Below are 22,043 nucleotides of genomic sequence, written 5' to 3'. Positions count from 1 at the left end.
CACAGTCATTTACCCAGCGACTGGGAATCAAGAACCTGAGGACATAAGTTTAAGATGTGTTTATTAGGGGAACATTGAACAGGAATCTGAGTGGCAACTTTTTCGCAGAGGGTGGTGGGTATATGGAATGAGCCGCCGAAGGATGTAGTTAAAGCAGAAACAACATTTAAAAGGCATTTGGACAGGTAAATGGATAGGTAATATTTAGAAGGATATGGGCCAAATACGTGCACGTGGGACTGGTGTAGAGGGGAACCTTGATCGTCATGGACAAGCTGGGACGAATGGGCCTTTTTCTAAATCAACACCATTATACACATAGCTTGAGAAAAAACCCAATTTATTCATAAATTCAGTCAAAGTACACATTATAAAATTCTGCACAAAAGGTTTTTACATTTCAAATCACCATTTATCCAGAAATTATAAAAGTGATCAATTCTGTACAATGCTGATAGTGTGCTCAAACACCAATGAGTGTCAATATGCTCAAATTCATCACACACTCATTATCTTGTTTAGTTAAGGCAAGGATGGTCCCAATAAAAATATTTATGACACATTTAAGCCCAATCGTACACTTTGTAGACTTCACATTGGAAATTATAATCACGTCAAGAGAATAAATTCAGATATAAAACAGAATGCTTGATATGCTCAGTATGACAGGCAACATTGTGGAGGTAAAAAACAAAATTAACATATCAGATCATCTGTACCCATATCTTTCATCTGTTCTGGTGAAAAGGTATCAGCTTGAAATACTAGCTCTGCTCCTCCCTCCATACTTACTGCCTATCATGCTGAGTAATTCCACAATTTGCTGTTTTTATTTCAGATTTCCAGCATCTGCAGTTTTTACACATCAACACCAAGATCCTCTTTCACATCATAGGATTCTAGACAAGTTCCAGATAATATTGTACAGAAATATACTGTAAGGTAATGTTTATACCTCATATAGCTGTCATTGTGTTCTGTAAAGACTGGTTTAAAAAAATGGTTTACAAATTGTTACCTTTAAAAAAAAATGCAAACTAGAATTGCACCATCAAAAATGTGCTTAGGTGATATAAACATGGTTAATTAACAATGGTCAATAAAAGAGGACAAATTCACTTTGCATACAAACAAAACTATTTCATTGTACAGAGAACATTTCAGTTGTGTAAGCAAATCCCAAGTTTATAGTTCTCAAAAACAAAGGTTTATCCTCTATCTTCGAAAAAGTACAAGTGAAAATCTCAACATTCTGGCTATGCCATATAACTTGTACTAATTTAATTTTGTTTTCTGTCAATTAAATTGAGGGGATTACAAACTGGAGCACAATGGTTGGCAGTTTCTTTTGAATGCAATGAACATACCACCGCGAGGAGAAACAGCATGACAAAGTTTAAATCCACAGGTGCAAATTGAAATAATATTTGAAAATGTAATCTACTTGTTTGAATTATATATTCACCAACATCATTTACCCTGCCAAAAATCATTAGATGATATTTTGTAAAATAGTCTCAAGCAATACAAAAAGTAACATTAAAGGTGTATTCATAAACATCTGACTGAGTCTGCCAAAATGCAACTATAACAGAGCTGTTATTCAGATCATCGACTATAAAAGCTAGACTGTTGAAATTTTACTTTCCAGAGTTTAAAAACTTTTTTTTCCATCATTTAGTGATTGATCTTACAGTATTGCTTTTTGTGGAATGTATAATTTTGATATTTACTAGCAGTTGTGGAATTTAAAAAGTGGAATATTTCCTCACATATAAATTTTCCATAAATTCATTTCAATATTTAAACAATATTTAATCTTGATATAAACACAAAATTGCAGCAATATTTATTTTTGCATTAAATAAAGGACACTTGAAAATTGTTCACAGGCTTCTGATATACTTCCTATTTCAACCCCTTAAACTCTAATAAGAATCAACCTTATTCCAATAACTTATTTAGTCTATTTTCTTGAAATAGCCTTCTACTTAAATTCTATGGTACCCATCATTTATCCCCACGTACATTTTATTTTGTAGGTCACTATAATTATGCCACTTATTAATGCTTTTGCTATTAAAATGGTTTCTTAATTTCAAACTTCACATAAAAGGATTTCAATGGAAGAAAGGTCCAACTGAAAAGAAATATTCTGGATTCTCAAGATGAAGAGTTTCTTATTCCGACTTCTTTGTCTTCCTCCTTTTTATCATATCCATTTCTTCAGAAGGGATACCTGAGGGAGCAGGGCATTGTTTCCCCTGTAATTCTTCTTTATTGGAAGCTTCCGTCTTAAAATGGTCTTCAGAGGAACTGGATTGCCAGCTAAAAGCCATATGGTACAAGGCACTTTCCATTGGTGCAAAAGGTGAATGATGAATGTTAAAGAGCACCATTGCAACCTAAAATACAAAATCATATATTGGCCAATTTGTACCGGCCTGATCAAAGCCAAAAGTAAATGAATATTAAAAATATGGCAAGCTGCAAAAAAGATGCAATGTTGTGTAATACTAGTGCTAGCCAGCAGCAATAACAGCATTCTAGTTTTTAAAAAGTCATTAATATTTAGTGAGACTTCTTTCTTTATGAGCAACACTTTAAAACTTTAATCCTCTTCCTGGAACATTCAGTTTTCTCTAACAAAAAAGCCTTAAGAGCAATTTTCTACTATGTCTTAGCCCGGTAAATACAAGACCTCAATATAGATAATATTTATGCAATGTCAACCTAATCGAATTAGCAAAATTAGATCACAACCCTAATCAAAATGTCTTACTGGCAATATCTTGTACTTTAAGGAAAATTCCAAAGGCAAAATGGAGGAATATACTTTTATTCGTACCATAATGTTCAAAGATTGCCGGGGAAAGAAAACCTTGTGCACAATTGAAGTTTCTGAATTTTATTTGTCAACTATGAATATGATGCCCAGCATTAATTAGTTGCACAACCCCGTCCATTACTGGGTAGTTAACTATGCAATTCTATTCTTACAGCTCTGGGTTTTGGTTGAGAATTCAGTTGGCTATATGGGGTTATTGCCCTAATTAACAACCATCTGTGAAAAAGATAAATATAGGTCACATTTCCTCAAAACCATTCCACAAAACAAAAATCCAGTCATATATCTTCTAATTATTTAGTAGCGTTAAGAGCCAGTAGATTCAAACAAGAACGCATGAAAACTATTAGTAAGCAATCGTCAAAAGCTGCATCATACTTTCAATACTTAAAAGTCATGTCAACATTTTTCAAGATTCAAGATTTAAAATTAAATCAAATAGCTAGCTATTTAATCTTCCAACCATAACCCCAATCACAAAAGAGACAATGTACAATAGGATTTAAAAAAATTAAGCAGAAGTTATTACATTTAAATTTTCTGCTCATCCTGAAGAAAGATTGTTACATTGCACCAGGATCATGATGTACATGCTGAAAGTTTATATCTAGCACCAAAGAGCCATTATTTGGGAGGCAATAAAGTTAGAGCACACACCAAAACACATACATGTCCAGGCATTGGGATACGTGTCAAATGTATAAATTTATGGAAGCATCAAAACATACTTAGTTTTCTGCTTGGTTGTCAGGATCCTCCTGTAAATCTTGCATTAAAAAACACACACATTTTCAGAAGATCAAGTGCTTCCCGAGCACAAAATAAAGTTGCACTCCGAACAGAAAGCCCAATACCATAGGGGTCCCATAACAGTCAGAGTTCTGACTTTTTATTCTGTTTGACCGGTTACCAAATCTCGTAGATACGTATCCTGTATTTACTGCCATCACGCCACGATCAAAAATCCCTTTGTTTATAGTGCCCATAATGTATGGAACAAAGACCCATCATTTATATATTTGCCTCTGTACTCCAGTTTGAGATTTGTAACAGAAAAAAAAATCACATGTGGTTAAAGTGCACAGTCAGATTTTAATGAAGGCCATTTTTAATACATTTTGGTTTCACCGTGTAGAAATTACAAGGCGCCATGATGTTTGGGACACAGCAATGCCGTGTAAATGGAAGCAGTATTTTATTGCATATCCTTTGCATGCAATGACTGCTTGAAGTCTGCGATTCATGGACACCACCCGTTGCTGCGTGTTTTCTTTGTTGATGCTGTGCCAGGCCAGAATTGCAGCCATATTTAGCTTATGCTTGTTTTGGGGGCTAGTCCTCGTCAGTTTTCTCTTCAGCATATAAAAGGCATGCTCAATTGGGTTCAGATCGGGTGATTGCCTTGGTCACTCAAGAATTGACCATTATTTAGCTTTGAAAAACTCCTTTGGTAATTTAGCAGTATGTTTGGGATAATTGTCTTGCTGTAGAATAAACTGCCGGCCAATGAGTTTTTAGGCATTTGTTTGAACTTGAGCAGATAGGATGTGTCTATACACTTCAGAATTCATTATGTTGCTACCATCAGCGGTTGTATCATCAATGAAGATAAGCGAGCCAGTACCTTCAGCAGCCATACATGCCCAGGCCATAACACCCCCACCACCGTGTTTCACGTGGGGTGGTATGCTTTGGATTTTGGGCAGTTCCTTCACTTCTCCATACTTTGCCCTAGCTATCACTCTGATACTTTATGTTAATCTTTGTCTCATCTGTCCACAAGACCTTTTTCCAGAACTGTGGTTGCTCTGTTAAGTACCTCTTGGCAAACTATAACCTGGCCATCCTATTTTTGTGGCTAACCAGTGGTTTGCATCTTGCAGTGTAGCTGTATTTCTGTTCATGAAGTCTTCTGCGGATAGTGGTCATTGACAAATCCACATCCGACTCCTGAAGAGCGTTTCTGATCTGTCGGACAGGTGTTTGGGGATTTTTCTTTATTATAGAGAGAATTCTTCTGCCATCAGCTGTGGAGGTCTTCCTTGGCCTGCCCGTTCCTTTGTGATTAGAAAGCTCACCAGTGCTCTCTTCTTAATGATGTTCCAAACAGTTGATTTTCGGAAGCCTAAGGTTGGGCTGTTGTCTCTAACAGTTTTATTTTTGCTTTTCAGTCTCATAATGGCTTCTTGTTTTTCAGTCTCATAATGACTTTCATTGGCACAACTTTGGTCCTCATGTTGATAAACAGCAATAAAAGTTTCCAAAGGTGATGGAAAGACTGGAGGAAAGACTAGGTGCTGAGTGCTCTCTTATACCTGCATTAACAAGGCATTTAAACACAGCTGAGCAATTACAAACACCTGTGAAGCCATGTGTCCCAAACATTATGGTGTCCTGAAATGTAGGGACTATGTATAAACACAGCTGTAATTTCTACATGGTGAAACCAAAATGTATAAAAATACCCTTTAATAAAATCTGACAATGTGCACTTTAACCACGTGATTTTTTTTCCCCATTACAAATGTTAAATTGTGGAGAACAGAGGCAAATCAATAAATAATGGGTCATTGTCCCAAACATTATGGAGGATACTGTGAGTAGATGGAGTTTCTTCTCGTCAGCCTAAGCATTCAATCAATATTAATAAAAACAGAATGTTCGTTATGCTCTAATAAATTTATGTCTTCACCCAGCAGCATTTGAAATTCACAAAATCGAATTGGCAAAATTAGAAACAAAAAACTTCCCTTTGCATATGCTTTTGTCCTACCCAAAGACCACTGTATTCACAGGGAAATAACACAGGAGCCCCTCAGCAGAATGGCAATTCATGGTTAATTATTATGGTCATTTGTTCCGACTGGATTCTAGTAGAACAGCTGATAGCAACAATTTTGCAGTAGCAGACCCAATTTTTCTTTGTTATCTATTCATCATTTAAATGTCATGTTACGTCAGCATGAAAAAAATGTCATGGATCCAAAATATAGATCTGCCTCTTCTTTCAAAAACTCCAAATCATGCACATGCTAAGTTTAATTTGCACTTAAAAATAGAATATACCTGATCACAAAATATTACAATAAGTACTACTTGGAATGCTTTTTCACACATTTTATTTCTGTAACTCACTTGAGAATGGAGGTTACTAATAAATAGAATATATAAAAAATCCAAATGAAAGCATATTTATGTAGTTATGAATAGGCGTATGATTCCAACATTTATCGCATTTGAACCAGGTAGTTCAAGACTGAAATACAGATTGTATATAACATATATTAAAGAATGTGAAAGCGATCCCCATAATAATGCAGTGGCCAGTGTTGTGTCACCACATTTCCCTGAGAAGTCATACGAATAAAGCTATTATATACTTTGCTTTCTGAGGTACAACATTATTTGGATCATGGTGTACATGGTGTACAAAGTGCAAGATTGGCTCAACAAGGAGGGCATGGGTGGTCGGTGTTTCGTGTTGAGACACTTCTTTAGACTGATTGTGGTGAGGGAAGAGGGGGGGTTAGGACAGGGCCTGGTGGATGGAGGATGGATGCAGGTGACAGGGGAATTTTTTGATGAGCAGATGGTTGGACGGAGGCAAGATGTGAGGGAAGAAAAAATGTGGGATAGCGATGAGAGAGGTGCGAGTTATGGGGCCGGAGGGGAATGGAGGTGAAAGGGGAGGGGAGAGTGGGTGCGAATCGAAGTGGGGAGAAGGGTGTAGAAAACTTCAGCAAGATCAATCTTCCCATCCCCATCCTTATTGCCTTCCGCACAGATTGCTCCCTCCGCAACTCCTTGGTTCACACATCCCTTCCCACCTAAACCATCTCCTCCTCAGGTACTCTCTCCTGCAGAGATGTAACACCTGTCCTTATAACTATCCCTCCCATCCATCCAGGTGAGACAAAGGTTTATGTGCACCTCCACTAACCTCATCTACTGCATCCAGTTGTCAATGTGGTCTCCTGTACATCGGGAAGACGGCAACCATTTCGCTGAATGTTTACGCTGGGTCCACCAAGGCCTGCTGGATCTCCCAGTTGCTACCATTAACTCCCCTTCCCATGCTGACCTTTCTGTCCTAGATCTCATCGCTTGCCAGAGTAATGTCACATGCAAGCTGGAGGAGCAGCACCTCATATTCCACTTGGGTAGCTTATAACATAACAGACAAGCAATCAAATCCAACCCAACACAGTAAAACTTTGATAATCCACTATCCTTGCAGATGGTCTCCTGCTGTTTGAAGCAAAGATAAATTCAGTTCAATGTTTCCATATGCATTAAATATTATTTGTAGGGCAATTCAAAAATATTTCAGCACCAATCTGACATCATAGTTTGTTCATTTTTTATTCCTAGCACCAAAAATAGAAAAAAAGTATAACCTGGACTCACAATGAACTTGCTAGTTCTGCTGACACAAAAATGTTAAATTGTCCCACAAAAGTTAAATATACAGCAAGGAATCAGCAACAGCTCCATTACCACATCTTTATTCTTGAACTTCTGCATCAGTATCATTATAACATATTTTACAACATTCACGTACCTTTGTTGAAACTACAAACATAGTGTACAAAAAGATCAGGTTGTGTCTGGTAATAGGCAGATGATTCATCTCTTGCAAAGTAAAGAGAACAGCACCTATAAGAGTTACTTTTGTTGCACTGAAACAGAAACAGGATAATTAATCCTTCATTGGACATGGCCAATGTTAAACAAGACATTATGCAATACATAATGATTAGACAGCAAAAACAATCTAAAATAAACCCAAAGGTATAGCTACCTACTGCACCCACGATTTGCACCACTCTGACTGAGGCTCATTGTCAATAATTTCAATTTGTAAGCGAACATCAGAAAATAGATGAAATGAAACAGAAAAGAGAGACATTCAGCTGGAAAAAAAAGCTACTTAAGAGGATGTTATATGCCCATGTAGTCATCTTTCTCATTCTATTATTTATAATACTGGAACATAATCGTAACTTTGGAAACGGACTAGATCGGTGAAGGATAGACCGGAACTCTGTAAATGACTATTCAACTTCCCAAAAAGTTTAGTGTTTTTCTTCACCCAAGATGCCAAGCAACCTGCTGAATATTTCAGCATTTTATGTTTTTATTTCAGGTTTCCAGCACCCATTGTATTTTATTCTATACAGGGTAGTTACTGCTTTTAAAATCAAAACAAGGAAAGCAACATGACTAGTTTTTTTTTTTTAACATTGGCAAACATTTTATTACCATAATCGCAGAGAATAACTTTTTCATATTGAACGGGGAAATGACCAGAGTCTAAAAAGCAATTATTTTTTGAAATGGTCTCTATGCTTTGTTCTCCCTGCAAGATGACAGGATAGTCTACTTACACAAGGACAATAAAACATGGGTAAGAATATATTATTTTCCTTCAGGTGGAAAAAATAATTGCAACCATATCAAAGATCTTTCCTATACCAGTCTTGGCATTGGTTGTCTGGCTGTTTGATGAATTTAGGATATTTTCACTGGTACATTAATCTTTACTATAATCATTATGAAATCCTATAAGCAATAACATTTCCAATATACCGTGCTGCCACAATTTCTAATCTTTATTCAATGTTTTATTTTCATTTCGGAAACACAATTATATTACCAAGTATTTATCATCAGGGGGAGAGAGGGTGTGTGGAGAGGGGGGGTAACTAATAGGGACTAAGAGCATTAAGAGCCAAGGCCATTTGTTTTATGGAAGGCTACACAAAAATTGGAAATGTTAGAGATTTTCTCATTGTTCACTTTAAAACAAATTAAATGCAATTTCAAAGCCATTACGTACTAGGACATTTTCAGCAACTCATTTCTCTCAGGCATCCATACACCACGCACCAATTGTTCAAAGTTGGATATCAACCCAGAACCAGCACCTGGACAGATACAACAAAAAATTAACTTCTAATAGGGTAATATCTGTATCACTATACAAGGAAAACTCTATAATTAAATGCACTCCATAATTATATTTTGCAGAATAGGCATAAATTTCTCCCTGCCACCCAATCATATTGAACCATGCTTTCATGGCACAGGTGGAAAGAAAGAAGAAGAAATAAAAGTAGCCCAATTTGCTTCTCCTGATTGCTAGCCAGGTAGCGAAGGTCAGCCAATACTAATGTGACAAGATTCCTCTCTCTGACAACAGGAATTAATGCTTTCTAAACTGCAGGCACAAATAAATGCCCAAAAAGAAACGCGTTCTTAAAAAAAGAATATCATGTACATTCTGAATGAAACGGCCTCATACCTTTAGCCCATCCAACAGCAATTACAGCAAGCCACCCATTTCTGTAACGACTGTGTGCATCAACTACACCTGCGACAATTTTGCGGGCTCTTGTTACTTCTTTCATACCAGCTATAAATAATTTGGATGGCAAAAAGTTGCAGCATTTGTAGAACTTGTCAAATGGACAGTAGAATATCAAATACCTAAAAATATAAATGAAATAGATGACCATGAAATGAATGAAATACCATGAATAAATTTAACAAGTTGACAATGAAAATGAAAGCTAATTAAATTCCTCCCCCCTCCCCAACTTACCCCCTTGAAAAATAATACCCATGTTTTGGTCTAAGCTAATCAACAGGGAATTTTGAAACAGATCCTGTCATTTCACTTAATGAAACCTACATTTCCCTCCAAATGCACTGTACAACAAGCAGCAGTAAAATTACTGCCAAGACACATCATGCACCCCTTCCCCCACTCTACCTAAACACCCCCACCACCACCACACCAACCTCACCATTAGTCTCCACCGCTTTTCATTGTCGTACATTGTGGTCGGTAAACATCTATAAGTTTACCCCTCAACCTCACACACTGCAAGGAATAAAGTTCTAGTCTGCCCAACCTGTCCCTATAGTTCAAGCCCTTAAGTCCTGGCAACATCCTCTTATGTCTTCTCTGAACGCTTTACTGACAGTTTACGGACATCTTTCCTATAGCAGGGTGAACAAAACTGGACACAGTACTCCAAATGCAGCCTCACCAATGTCTTGTACACTGTAACATTATGCCCCAACTTCTGTATTCAATACCCTGCCAATGCACCAAGAGCCTTCTTCACCAGCCTATCTAACTGTGATGCCACTTTCAGGGAACTATGTACTCATCCTCATAGATATCTCTGCTCCACAACACTCCCTCAGGTCCTGCCATTCAGAGTGAAGGTCCTGCCCAACTTCCCAAAATTCACACCATACACTTATCTGCATTAAACTCCATGAGGCATTCTTCAGCCCACTTGTCCAGATGATCAAGATCCAGGTGTAATGTTTGAAAAGCATCTTCACTATCTACAATTCCACCTACTTTAGTGTCGTCTGCAAGCATACAAAATATGCCTTCTCATCCAAATTGTTGATATAACTCCAAATGGGGCCAGCACAGACCATTGAGACACACCACAAGTCACAGGCTTCCAGTCCGATAAACAACCTTCCACTACTACCCTCTGCTTCCTTCCATGAATCCAATTCTCTATCCAGTTGGCCAATTCTCCCTTAATCCCATGCAATCTGACCTTCCAGAGCAGCCTACCATGCAGTAACCTATCAAAGGCCTTGCTGAAGTCTGTAAAGATAACGTCTTTGGCCTTGCGATCGTCAATCTTTTTGGTTACTTCTTCAATCAATCAAATTCATTAGACTCGATCTCCCACGTAGAAAGCCACTATCGAAATGCATGAAATTCTTATCCTCAGAAACCTCTTCAGAAACCAGTAACTTCCATACCAAAGATGTTAGGCTCACAGATCAAGGGTTCCCAAGCTTTCCTCGCAGCCCTTCTTAAACAGAGCCGCCCTCCAGTCATCTGTCACCTCACCTGCATCTAACGATGATTCATATATCTCAGCTAGGCCTCCTACAATTTCTTCTCTCGCTATCCCAATAGTACCCACTCCTCTTGGGAACATATTTCATACCTCGGATATCAACACTGCATCAAGGAAGCAAGAAATTTGCTATTTTTATGAATTAACAGGAGACGATTATAAGGTAAAGAGGAATCAATTGAGGGCAGAAATTAAAAACTAAACCCATGACCAAAGCCAAGTCTGGGAGTAAATAATACAAAATAAAAATAAATTAAGCACACAGTGGTATAAGGATGGAATATAAAGGAACTTGCAAGTAATGAAACCATTTTGCAATATGGTTATCAGGCGTAGCCTCTAATTGTGCACAATATTTTGCAGTACTGTAAAAATTAACCAGAGACCCCACATGCATTATTGAACCAGGCCACTATTTGAGGAAGATCAGTAAACTCTTCAGTCACAACTTGTTAATGGGAATAATTCACAAATGCAGGAGATTAACAAGTTGTGGCTTCACTGAAGTTTTTCAATTGGATTCATCAACAGGAGCATAACAGAACTATAATGAAAAACACAATCAAAATTGGCTGCAATTCATAAGCTACCATTTAATCCTCAGTTTTCATTTGTTATTTTTGATCTTAGCCCGTCAAGAAAGCGTTAACCCTCAGTCTGCTAGCACAATAAAGTGACGAGGTTTACCGCAAGAGAATGAAAAGGACAGAAATATCTGTTTTTGATTCAACCAAATGCAGTAAATTACATTGAGATCAATGCATCCATTATAATCAGTGGAGACTTCATTAAAAGGGAAATGGAAGAAAAAAATTGTAGAAACCAAATTTACAAGAGGAAGGAACAGCAGCAAAACTAATTGAGTAATTTGCTTACATTTTTTGTGAAGAGTGTACCAAAGATAATAACAAAAACAAGAAAAAATGGCAGACAAATCAGAAAGAACACGAACAGGAAGGTATAGAATACTGAAAGTTTTTGGAAAAAGCATCAATCTCTGACAAAGTCTGCAAATAAAGAGTAGTCACAAAGGAATTGCAAGGCCATTTCTGTAATCTTTCAAGCATCCTTTGATATAGAAATTGTTCCAAAAGACTGAAGAGTTCCCCAGGAGCTACATTGCAAGTAAAAGGGTTAAACCGGCCAAATGGTCATGTACACTTTTGTTGGTACTAAATAAAATTCCTCATTCACTTGGTATTGGGAGTCATTTGATCTCTTCGACTGAATGGTCAGCAACTCAAGACATGGGAATAAACAGTTAGGCTGGCTTTTTTAAAGACACTACCGAAACAATCAAATGAATAAGAATTGTAAGAAAGCAGGCAAGATTCAGAACAGAAATGTGTCTCATTTGTCCAAAAGGTATTAAAATTATCCTCCTTTTCAGGAAAAGCCTGGTTATTACTGACTTGCGAGCCTAACATCAGTGGTAAGGTAGTTATTGGTAAAAATTCTGGAGAGTAATGATCACCTGGAAAGACAGACGAATCAGAGATAGCTTTGTCAGAGGCAGATCCAGTTGGACCAATCTGATTGTTCGGCGAAATGGTCACCTAGTCTATGTTTGGCGACTTGCGCTTGGTCCACCAAAGCCTGCTAGCTCTCCTGGTTGCTCACTATTTTACCTCCCCTCCCCATATTGACCTTTCTATCCTGGGCCTCCTCCATTATTAGATTAAACTGGAGGAGCAGCACCTCACCGCTTGGGTACCTTACAACTTAACAGTGTGAACAATGAATTTTCCAATTACAGTTAACTAACCTACTAACAACCCCACCCCAACCTTCCTCCATGTGCCCCACCTGGACTCGCACCCCTTTCCCTTCATTCATTCCTCTGGCTTCACAATTTGCAGAACTTCTTTTCTTATCTCACACATCTTGTCTCTTCACGTCTGGCCTTTGCCCAACCAATCTGCATACCAAAATACACCCTAACCTGTATCCATCCATCACTTGCCAGGCATTGCCCTGCCATCACCCTTCTCCCAGCTTTCTCTCAAAATTGGCTTGGCAATCAATCAGAAACAGAGGGTGATCGTAGAGGTTTGATTTTGTAATAGACTCCTTTAACTAGTGGTGTTTGATAGGGATCAGTGCTGGAGTCATTGCTCTTTGTAATATATATGCATGATTTGGATGTGAATGGAGAGGCATGATCAGTAAGTCTTGCTGTCATCTGTAGAGTTGCTGATAATGTGAAGAATAGTCTTAAGCAACGGCGATACTGATATGTTGCTGAAAATGTGCCAAGAAATGGCAGATGCACTTTAACCAGGTAAATGCATTTAAGTGTCTCGGTGAGCACCTTAACATCATATATGCAGAAGGCTCCGAACCTAGTGCTGGAAGATGAAATTAATATAAACGGTGTCCATTGGTTGGCATGGACATAGTGAGCTGAATGTCCCATTTGCATGCTGTATGACTCTATAACATAAAGTGTACATTAATTTATATTTTTACACAACGACTTCATTTAGACAGAAAACAAGCTATTAGTTTACTTACAGCTGACAAAAGAATACTAACTAATGAAGGGATAGCAGTGGGTGCAACAATTAGCACCAGCATGTTGAAGGGAAAGGCAGAATCTAGAAGTAACCCGAGCCTGTGACAGATTGTTAAGTGATGCAGTATATGGTCAGGCTAACTTACAAGCAAAAAATAGTGATTTAAGTCATCTCCGTATGTGTTAACCATGTCTGAGCAACCATGTCTCTAAATCAACAACAAACCACAATTTAAGTCAAGATAACTTTTCCTAATTAGCCCATTCTCTTAAAAATAAAAGTAAATCCTATCCCAAAGAATTCTCTCCAATAGCTTCCCTGTTATTGATTCGAGCATCAACGGACTAATTTTTCCTGGATTATCCCCATTATCCTTATTTACACCGGCTACTTTATAGTCCTCCAGAACCTCGCCTGTGGCTAGGGAGGATGTAAAAATCTTTGTCAAGGCCCCAGCAATCTCCTCTCTTGCCCCGCTCAATAACCTGATATACATTCCATTAGGTCCTAGGGATGTATCCACCTTAATGCACTTCAAAAGATCTTACGCAAACTCCCTTGTAACTTCAAAATTTCCTACTGGTATACCACACACTGATCCCATTATGCTCCATGCCCTTCTTTGTGTGAATACCAATTCAAAGTACTCATTTAGAATCCCATATACTTCCTCTTCCTCCTTTATCCTTGATTGGTTCTATCCTGTCCATAATTTTTAATACATGAATAAAAAAAATCCAAGGATTAACTTTAATCCCACTTTCCCAATGTCAATTCATGACCTTCCTATTTCCCCACGAGATATTTATTGCTTTTCCTCAAAATGCCCTATCTTATTTCATCTTCCTAAAAACATATACTTCCCTTTCCCTTTTGATCAAATTTATAACTTCTCTCATCATCCAAGGTTCCCTTACTTTGCTATTCTTGTTCAGACATGTTACTGGAACATGCGGGTCCTGAACTTTTTAAACTACTTCCATGTCAGCCATGAATTTCCCAAAAACAGCTGCTTCCAGTTCATAAAACTAAATAGCCCGCCAGAAACATTTGCAGATGCAAAACCCACAATCTATAAAAGTATTTAACGAAGAATAGTTTCAGAACAGCTAATGGTAGGAATTAAACTGCAATAGTGAAACACTTGAGGACAGAGTTTTTTTAAACTGAAAGTTGCTCAAATTCAGTAATATATTAATTTTCCACACTTACCAAATTACAGAAGCCAGTATTATATTTCTGTTGTTTGTGAAGGGTTCAATGGGAGGTTCACCTAGAAGCAGAGATGCCAGAATAGCACCACCAAAGCAGCAAAGCATACCACTGAACCAACATGCAATTGGACTGTCATGTGCTACATCTATCGCGCCTGCAATAGGAAAATTAAAAACAATTGGGGTTTTTTTAGGAAAAAAGCAGCACAATATTTAAATCAAGATGGCACATCTCTAATGATTATAGATCATGAATCAATTTGCACTATTTGCATATTTACAATCATTAAGAAATATTATAAATTCTATAGATCTGAAAATATTTCAATATTTCAATATCCACATATATGAATTGCACAAGTATGGTACTGTACAGGGCTCGAAATTAACGGTTGCCCGGGTGCCAATGACCACCCAAAGTGCCGCCGGGCAACCTAAACACCGAGTCATTTTGCCCAGCTTGGCACTGCAGTTACTGGTTTATACTGAAGATAGACACAAAAAAATGGAGTAACTCAGCGGGTCAGGCAGTATCTCTAGAGTAAAGGAACGTGACGTTTCGTGTCGGCGACGGCTGTATTGCGGGGCAAAGATATTAGGTGCGAAGTGACGAAGGGTCGGAGCGAATGAGCGAATGAGCAGCGGCCGCGACAACGGCTCCATCTCCTCCTCCTCCTCCCGCACACTGCCCGCCCGCCCTGAGAGCGGCTGCTGCCTGCCACTGTGCCAACGGCGCTTTTAAAACAAACCCTCACGCACGCTGAGGCCGGGAGGAGGGATGGAGGGAGGGAGGGGGAGGCCTCCTTCCGCCGCCTGAAGCAGCTGCACCAAAGATCCTATAGCTATAGAATCTTTGAGCTGCACCGCTCGGCCCCGCACCTTGCTGTTGGCTGGCGGAGGAGGGGAGGTGGTGGCTAGGAGATCCCAACCGCCTCCCCCTTTGGCGGCGGCACTTGGCGGTGGACAGGGACGGCCAAGGCAGCGGGGCACTGTCATCCGAGGAGCGCTGATCTTCCTTCCTCCCCACCTCCTCTGCCCTCTCTCTCTCTCTCTCTCTCTCTCTCTCGTACGCCCCCCTCCACCCCCCCTATCCTGAGACCCCTCCTCTCCATCCCGCACTGATCCCCATTTCCGCCTCTATTCAGTCCTCACTGACACCCCCCCATCTATTCATCCTGCACTGATCACCCTATCCACCTCGCATTGATTCATCTGCCCCCCCCCCCCCCCCCCATCCATCCTACACTGGTCCCCCAATTTATCCTGCACCAATCCCCCCCCCCATCCATCCTGTAGTGATCTACTCATTCATCTTTTACTGATCTACCATTCATCCTGTACTGATCCCCTCATCCATCCTGCACCGATCCCCTCATTCATCCTGTACTGACCCCCCCCCCCCCCCCCCCCCATTCATCCTGCGCTGACTACCACCCCCCCCCCCCCCCCCACCCCCCATCTTGTACTGATCCCCCATTCAAGAAGAATGGGGGGGGGACACGCTGAAGAAGGGTATCGACCCGTAACATTGCCCATTTCCTTCGCTCAGATGCTGCCTCACCCGCTGAGTTTCTCCAGCACTTTTGTCTACCCCCATTCATCCTGTATTGATCTGCCCCCCATTCATCCTGTACTGATCCCCCCATTCATCCTGTACTGATCCCACCCATTCATCCCGTAGCTGATCCCTCCCCCCCATTCAACACCACTGACATCCCCCGTGCTCTCCCCTCACAATTTTACATACTGCAACCAACACGTACTAATTCACCTGCCTCAATCCATCCATTCCGCACCGATTGCCTTCTCAACCCCCCCCCCCCCCCCACCCGACATCTATCCACCCTGCACTGACCCTCCCATTCATCCTGTACTGATCTCCCCCCATCCATCCCGTACTGATCCCCCCATTCAACACCACTGACATCCCCCGTGCTCTCCCCTCACAATTTTACATACTCCAACCAACACGTACTAATTCACCTGCCTCAATCCATCCATTCTGCACCGATTGCCCCCCCCCCCCCCCCCCCCCCCCCCCCCCCCCCCCCCCCCGACCCCATTGTGCTGGAAATGTCTTCAGAGCGGACATTGACTATGTTTGATAATGGAATGTTTGATAACGAAAGCATTAAAACCATAGTGCTCGATTGTCACTGCTATCATTGACACGTTATTACTGAATTCATTTTAACGACAAATCAATGCTCTTAATATGGAGTATCAGTACTGTAGTTATTTAATGAGCAATATTCACAACTATACGTTGGATTTATCCAGGTTTTACTTCTACAGTCGGTCATATACATCATAAATTTGGTCAGGAGATATTTCAGTTGAAATTTTAACGTTAATTCTGAAGTGGGAATGATGGAAACAGCGTTTATCAATAATTTTTTTTTAATCTAGGTGCGTACAAACTGGGTATCTTCATGCTGTTCACAACATCTAATCTGGATGTACGGTAATGTGGCAATTTGACACATTTAAACATATTACCAAAAGAACATATGCTCCAGTTAGGTCCTTTGGCCATCTCTTGTCAGTTAGTGTAATGTTTAACCTGTCAGATGGGTACAGTCTGTTTTAACTAATTATATAATTATAGAGATAGAGAGATAAGATAGATATCTCACAGTACAATCATGAGAAATACGTGAGAAATGTTTAAAAAAACTCTTTTGCTAGTGTACAATAGCAAAATAAATATTGCAGTGTCCACCTTGCCTCCTGACATCATTAAGTTGGCTTCATATCCTGTCCAACAGCTCTGCTGCTATGGATTACACTGTACAAACTGCTTAAGATTTTCATCGCTCCAACTGGTGATTAAATACCAAATTCCAAGTATAACTACTGCGGGACTAAGACTGTGTTTCTGAGGTGATTATGTTGCTTTTTAAATTTGCCTGGTTGTGTTTCAATGAGTGGTTTACAGAGCCACTTACCAGGAAAATACTCATCTCTGACAAGTACCCAGAGTCCCTTGTCTGGCGCATCCGAGTAGCAAGTGTCACCTTGCTATTCAGATGGGCCAAATCAGTAAGGCCTACATTGATCATAGTATGTGCTCTGCAAGGGTGCAAAAGCTAGTAGTTTGAAATAAGATTCAGCTGTATAGAGAACAACCAAGGATTTGGAAGATCAGCCCTCCAGCCTTAAGAGTAGATTTAACTCATAAGTGCTGGCAGTCATGGTGTAGTCACAAACACACTTTGGAACATCTGTCTTCACTTTGTTTCTTAACTGTCGAGGGTCAAAATACTGAAACTCTGCTCTGAATTTAGTAGTAACTGGACTAAGTGGAACCCGTTGGGTCCCACGTTCACATGGGAAGGCTGGTCCCCCGACGCAATATACCACCTCTCCACCAATTCAAATATTGGTGGCCAGTGGGAGGGGGGGGGGCTTTCTGGAGCGCTGGTATGAGTGTTGTTGGCTGCAGGGACTACTGGTCTCCAGAGGGCTAGTTTGGACATTGTGGGCCAAATGGATTCTTGGGGTGGCAGCTCAGTCCCTCAAGCCTGATGTGCTGGCAGCTCACTCACGGCTGGTGGGCTGGCAGTTGACTCACAGCTATTCTTTGAAATTCAATTTCAAGCAGGGTGCAAGGCCACCAAATTCAAGTGCAGTTTCCTACCTCTTCGAGCAGGGTGCAAGGCCACAAAATTCAAGTGCCGTTTTATACCACTTCAAGCAGGGTGCAAAGGCCACCAAATTCAAGTTCAGTTTCCTACCACTTCAAGCAGGGTGCAAGGTCACCAAATTCAAGTGCAGTTTCATACCACTTCAAGCAGGGTGCAAGGGCACCAAATTCAAATACAGTTTCATACCATTTTGTGCAAGGCCACCACATTCAAATGCAGTTTCATACTATTTCAAGCAGGGTGAAACCACCATAAAAACCACCATAAAACCACACAAAACACCACACTCACAGTTCAGTAGACATTTAGTGTGTTCAGTTGATTCACAGCCCAGACCTCTCCCTCCCGCATCATGCAGAGACTGAGCCACACCCACACTTCTGGATTTTATAATCCCTCACCCACCCACCGGAAAAGGTGTGGCCTTCATGGCGTGATTGACAGGAGAGAGATTCCCAACATTTTTTAAACAATAATACCACTTTTGGTTTTCATTGATGGGAAGAATCCTCTGCACCTGATGAGCAGAGGGGGACTGAGTAAGATGGCCAAAAATCACAGCCGTAAGTGGTAGCATTTTATCTAAAATCAATATAGTGCAAACAGGAAGTTGTCAAGTTTAGACAAACAACCATTTGCATGCAGTGCCTTTTCACTACAACCCAAACCTCCCAAACAACCATTTGCATGCAGTGCCTTTTCACTTCAACCTAAACCCCCAAACAACCATTTGCATGCAGTGCCTTTTCACTTCATCCCAAACCCCCTAAACAACCATTTGCATGCAGTGCCTTTTCACTTCATCCCAAACCCCCCAAACAACCATTTGCATGCAGTGTCTTTTCACTTCAACCCAAACCCCCCAAACAACCATTTGCATGCAGTGCCTTTTTACTTCAACCCAAACCCCCCCAAACAACCATTTGCATGCAGTGCCTTTTTACTTCAACCCAACCCCCCCAAACAACCATTTACATGCAGAGCCTTTTTACTTCAACCCAAACCCCCCAAACAGCCATTTGCATGCAGTGCTTGTTTACTGCAAACCAACCATATTCTCATTTTCAAACCACATTAAGGGCACTCAGTCGAGTAGATATGTGTTCAGTGTTATTCAGAGCTCAGAGACACGTGACCCTCTGGCTTCCTCCATCTTGCAGAGACTGAGTGAGGCACACCACTTCCGGGTTTTATAGTCCCTCCCCCCTCCCACCAGCAGGGGCAGCAGAGAGAATGGCACATTTCTTAAAAACATTAATATCTCTCTGATTATTCATCGATGGGAAGAATCCTCTGGTCCAGGAAGGCGGAGGGGGGCTCTGAGTGGGGTGGCCAAAAATGACGGCCATAGGTGGCGGCGTTCTCTCGGAAATTACAGCACAGTGAGCCAAAAGCGGTCAAGATCAGACTTTTAGTAATATAGACTAGACTACGTGGGCCCAGCTTCACACGGGATGGCTGGTCCCCCAACGCAATATTCCACCTCTGCACCACTTCCAATTTGCTGACCAGTGGGGGGGGGGGGGGGGGGGGGGGGGGGGGGGGGCTTTCTGGAGCGCTAGTATGAACCATTTTAGAACCAATAGACATTTTTTTGCAAGCTTTAGAACCAATAGACATTTTTTGCAAGCTTTAGAACCAATAGAGACATTTTTTTTTTGCAAGCTTTAGAACCAATAGACATTTTTTGCAAGCTTTAGAACCAATAGACATTTTTTTTGCAAGCTTTAGAACCAATACATTTTTTGCAAGCTTTAGAACCGCTTTTTGCAAGCTTTAGAACCAATAGATACACTTTTTGCAAGCTTTAGAACCAATAGACATTTTTTTGCAAGCTTTAGAACCAATAGACACTTTTTTTTTTGCAAGCTTTAGAACCAATAGACTTTTTTTGCAAGCTTTAGAACCAATAGAGACACTTTTTGCAAGCTTTAGAACCAATAGACATTTTTTGCAAGCTTTAGAACCAATATACATTTTTTTGCAAGCTTTAGAACCAATAGACATGTTTTGCAAGCTTTGGAACCAATAGACACTTTTTGCAAGCTTTAGAACCAATAGACACATTCTGCAAGCATTTTAGAACCACTAAGGGCACTTACATTTAAGTAGACATGTGTTCAATGTTATTCACAGCTCAGAGAAACGTGACCCTCTGCCTTCCTCCATCTTGAAGAGACTGTGAGGTACACCACTTCCTAGTTTTATAGTCCCTCCCCCCTGCCGCCAGCGGGGGCAGTAGAGAGAATGGGGAATTTTGTAAAAACATTAATATCTCTGTCATTTTTCATCGACGGGAAAAATCCTCGGCACACATACGGCGGAGGGGAGCTCTGAGCAAGCTGGCCAAAACGACAGCCGTAGGTGCCGGCGTTCTCTAGGAAATAGCAGCACAGATGGCCAAAACCGGTCAAGAACAGACTTTTAGTAATATGTAGCAATGTTACAACATTTTGAGATTTAAAAAATCAAGTCTGCAATTTATCCCATCAGATAAAGCATAACAATAAGTTTAATTTGACACCTAATTCACTTTCATATCTCAAGTAATAAAAAAGTTATGGCCATTTTCATACTCGGAAATTAGCATCTTGTTCCCTATTGATTTTCTATGGACATAACAAAAAAGCTGTGATCGTGGATAGTCAAAAGCCCATAACCTTCTTAAAAATTAAGAGAACTGAATGAAATTTTCAGTTATCATAGATTGAAGCATTCTGAAACAAATATAAAATAATCTTACTTGGATGACCTGAAATTAAAGCATATAATTAGTTAGTTACCCAATTGTAGCTAATTTCAAACTTCATTTACTAGATCTAAACATCTATCCATTTCTTAATAAATGATTAACATTTTTAAATAGCCCAAGTGTCCAAATAATATTCACAAATAATTCACAATAAAACATGATTTTTAAATCTCATTTACTTCAATTTATAGGCCAAATGGAAGGAATTTAGTGTTCAATTGCTGTAAATTAAAGTCAATTTAAATCAGCTTTCTAGTGGGATCCTGTGAACGCGCTGGTTTAGAACGTTCACATTGCGCTGGATTTGTGCCCTCAAATGCCCAGAAAAATACTGCGGGATATAAAGAGCCCAAAATGAACTACTCGCTATAGAAAACTTTATATACAGGGTTCTTAAGAAGCCCCATTTAATGTAAAAATAAGGTACATACCTTTAATTGTTTGCTTTATAAAACCCTGGGGCTGCGAGAGGTTGCGAGTTTAGAGAGTGATTTTTAAACTACTATAACTATTATACAAGGCCATAAAAACTAATAATACCTTTTGCGACGGGGTCTTTCAGCGATTTTCCGTTAATGATTTACTAGGCTGAACATTTTCGATTGCAACAGCCTAGTAAAAATCGCGTTTTAAACCCGCCCCCTCTAAACAGCGCCAAAATTGCGCACACGGGGTAGGGCAGATGCTCAGCCACGATTCAGGTAGGTTTTGTAACATACCTATAATATGGATAGATATGAGAATGGATTGCAACAATTCAAGGCACCACCAATTTTTCATGGGCAATAAATGACGAGCAATACATTCATTGGTGTTATAGATCCAACCAAGACCTCAACGGTGGAACAGGCGTTGGATGATGGCTGACCTTAGTCAGGGCTGCCAACTCTCACGCATTGAGCATGAGAATCACGCATTTGATGAAATTCTCACGCTCTCACGCTGATGACAGAAGGTCTCACGCTTTACACACATATATATATATATATATATATAAATAAAGTCACATTCCTCCACACTCACCAATGAGAATAGTTTTCTGTCGGCGGGTTTCCCGTGAAGAACAAGCAATTATAGTGCCTGTTTCCATGCTGTAAGACTATGACACATTGTAGAAAGGGTGCAATCGCTCCGGAGAGGATCCAGGAGCGATTTATGAACATAT

The 22,043-nt window shown here is 40.1% G+C and overlaps 1 protein-coding gene across 1 annotated transcript in view; it reads right to left on the bottom strand.

The window, feature by feature from the left end:
- Positions 1 to 323: 323 nt before the first annotated feature.
- The window catches only part of LOC129695535 (trimeric intracellular cation channel type B-B-like), a 46,570-nt gene continuing 24,850 nt past the window's right edge, over positions 324 to 22,043 (bottom strand). The window contains exons 2-6 of the mRNA XM_055632538.1: positions 14,478 to 14,634; positions 9,153 to 9,337; positions 8,688 to 8,775; positions 7,410 to 7,527; positions 324 to 2,405 (exon numbers count right to left, since the gene is read on the bottom strand). Of these exons, the coding sequence (XP_055488513.1) occupies positions 2,181 to 2,405; positions 7,410 to 7,527; positions 8,688 to 8,775; positions 9,153 to 9,337; positions 14,478 to 14,634 (773 nt within the window). The 3' untranslated portion in view covers positions 324 to 2,180. The remainder of the gene's footprint in view (positions 2,406 to 7,409; positions 7,528 to 8,687; positions 8,776 to 9,152; positions 9,338 to 14,477; positions 14,635 to 22,043) is intronic.

The sequence above is a fragment of the Leucoraja erinacea genome, chromosome 3 (genome assembly GCF_028641065.1).
Source record: "Leucoraja erinacea ecotype New England chromosome 3, Leri_hhj_1, whole genome shotgun sequence".
NCBI lineage: Eukaryota > Metazoa > Chordata > Chondrichthyes > Rajiformes > Rajidae > Leucoraja > Leucoraja erinaceus.
The sequence above is the reverse complement of the archived record's forward strand: the minus strand, read 5'-3'. Positions and strand labels throughout refer to the sequence as shown.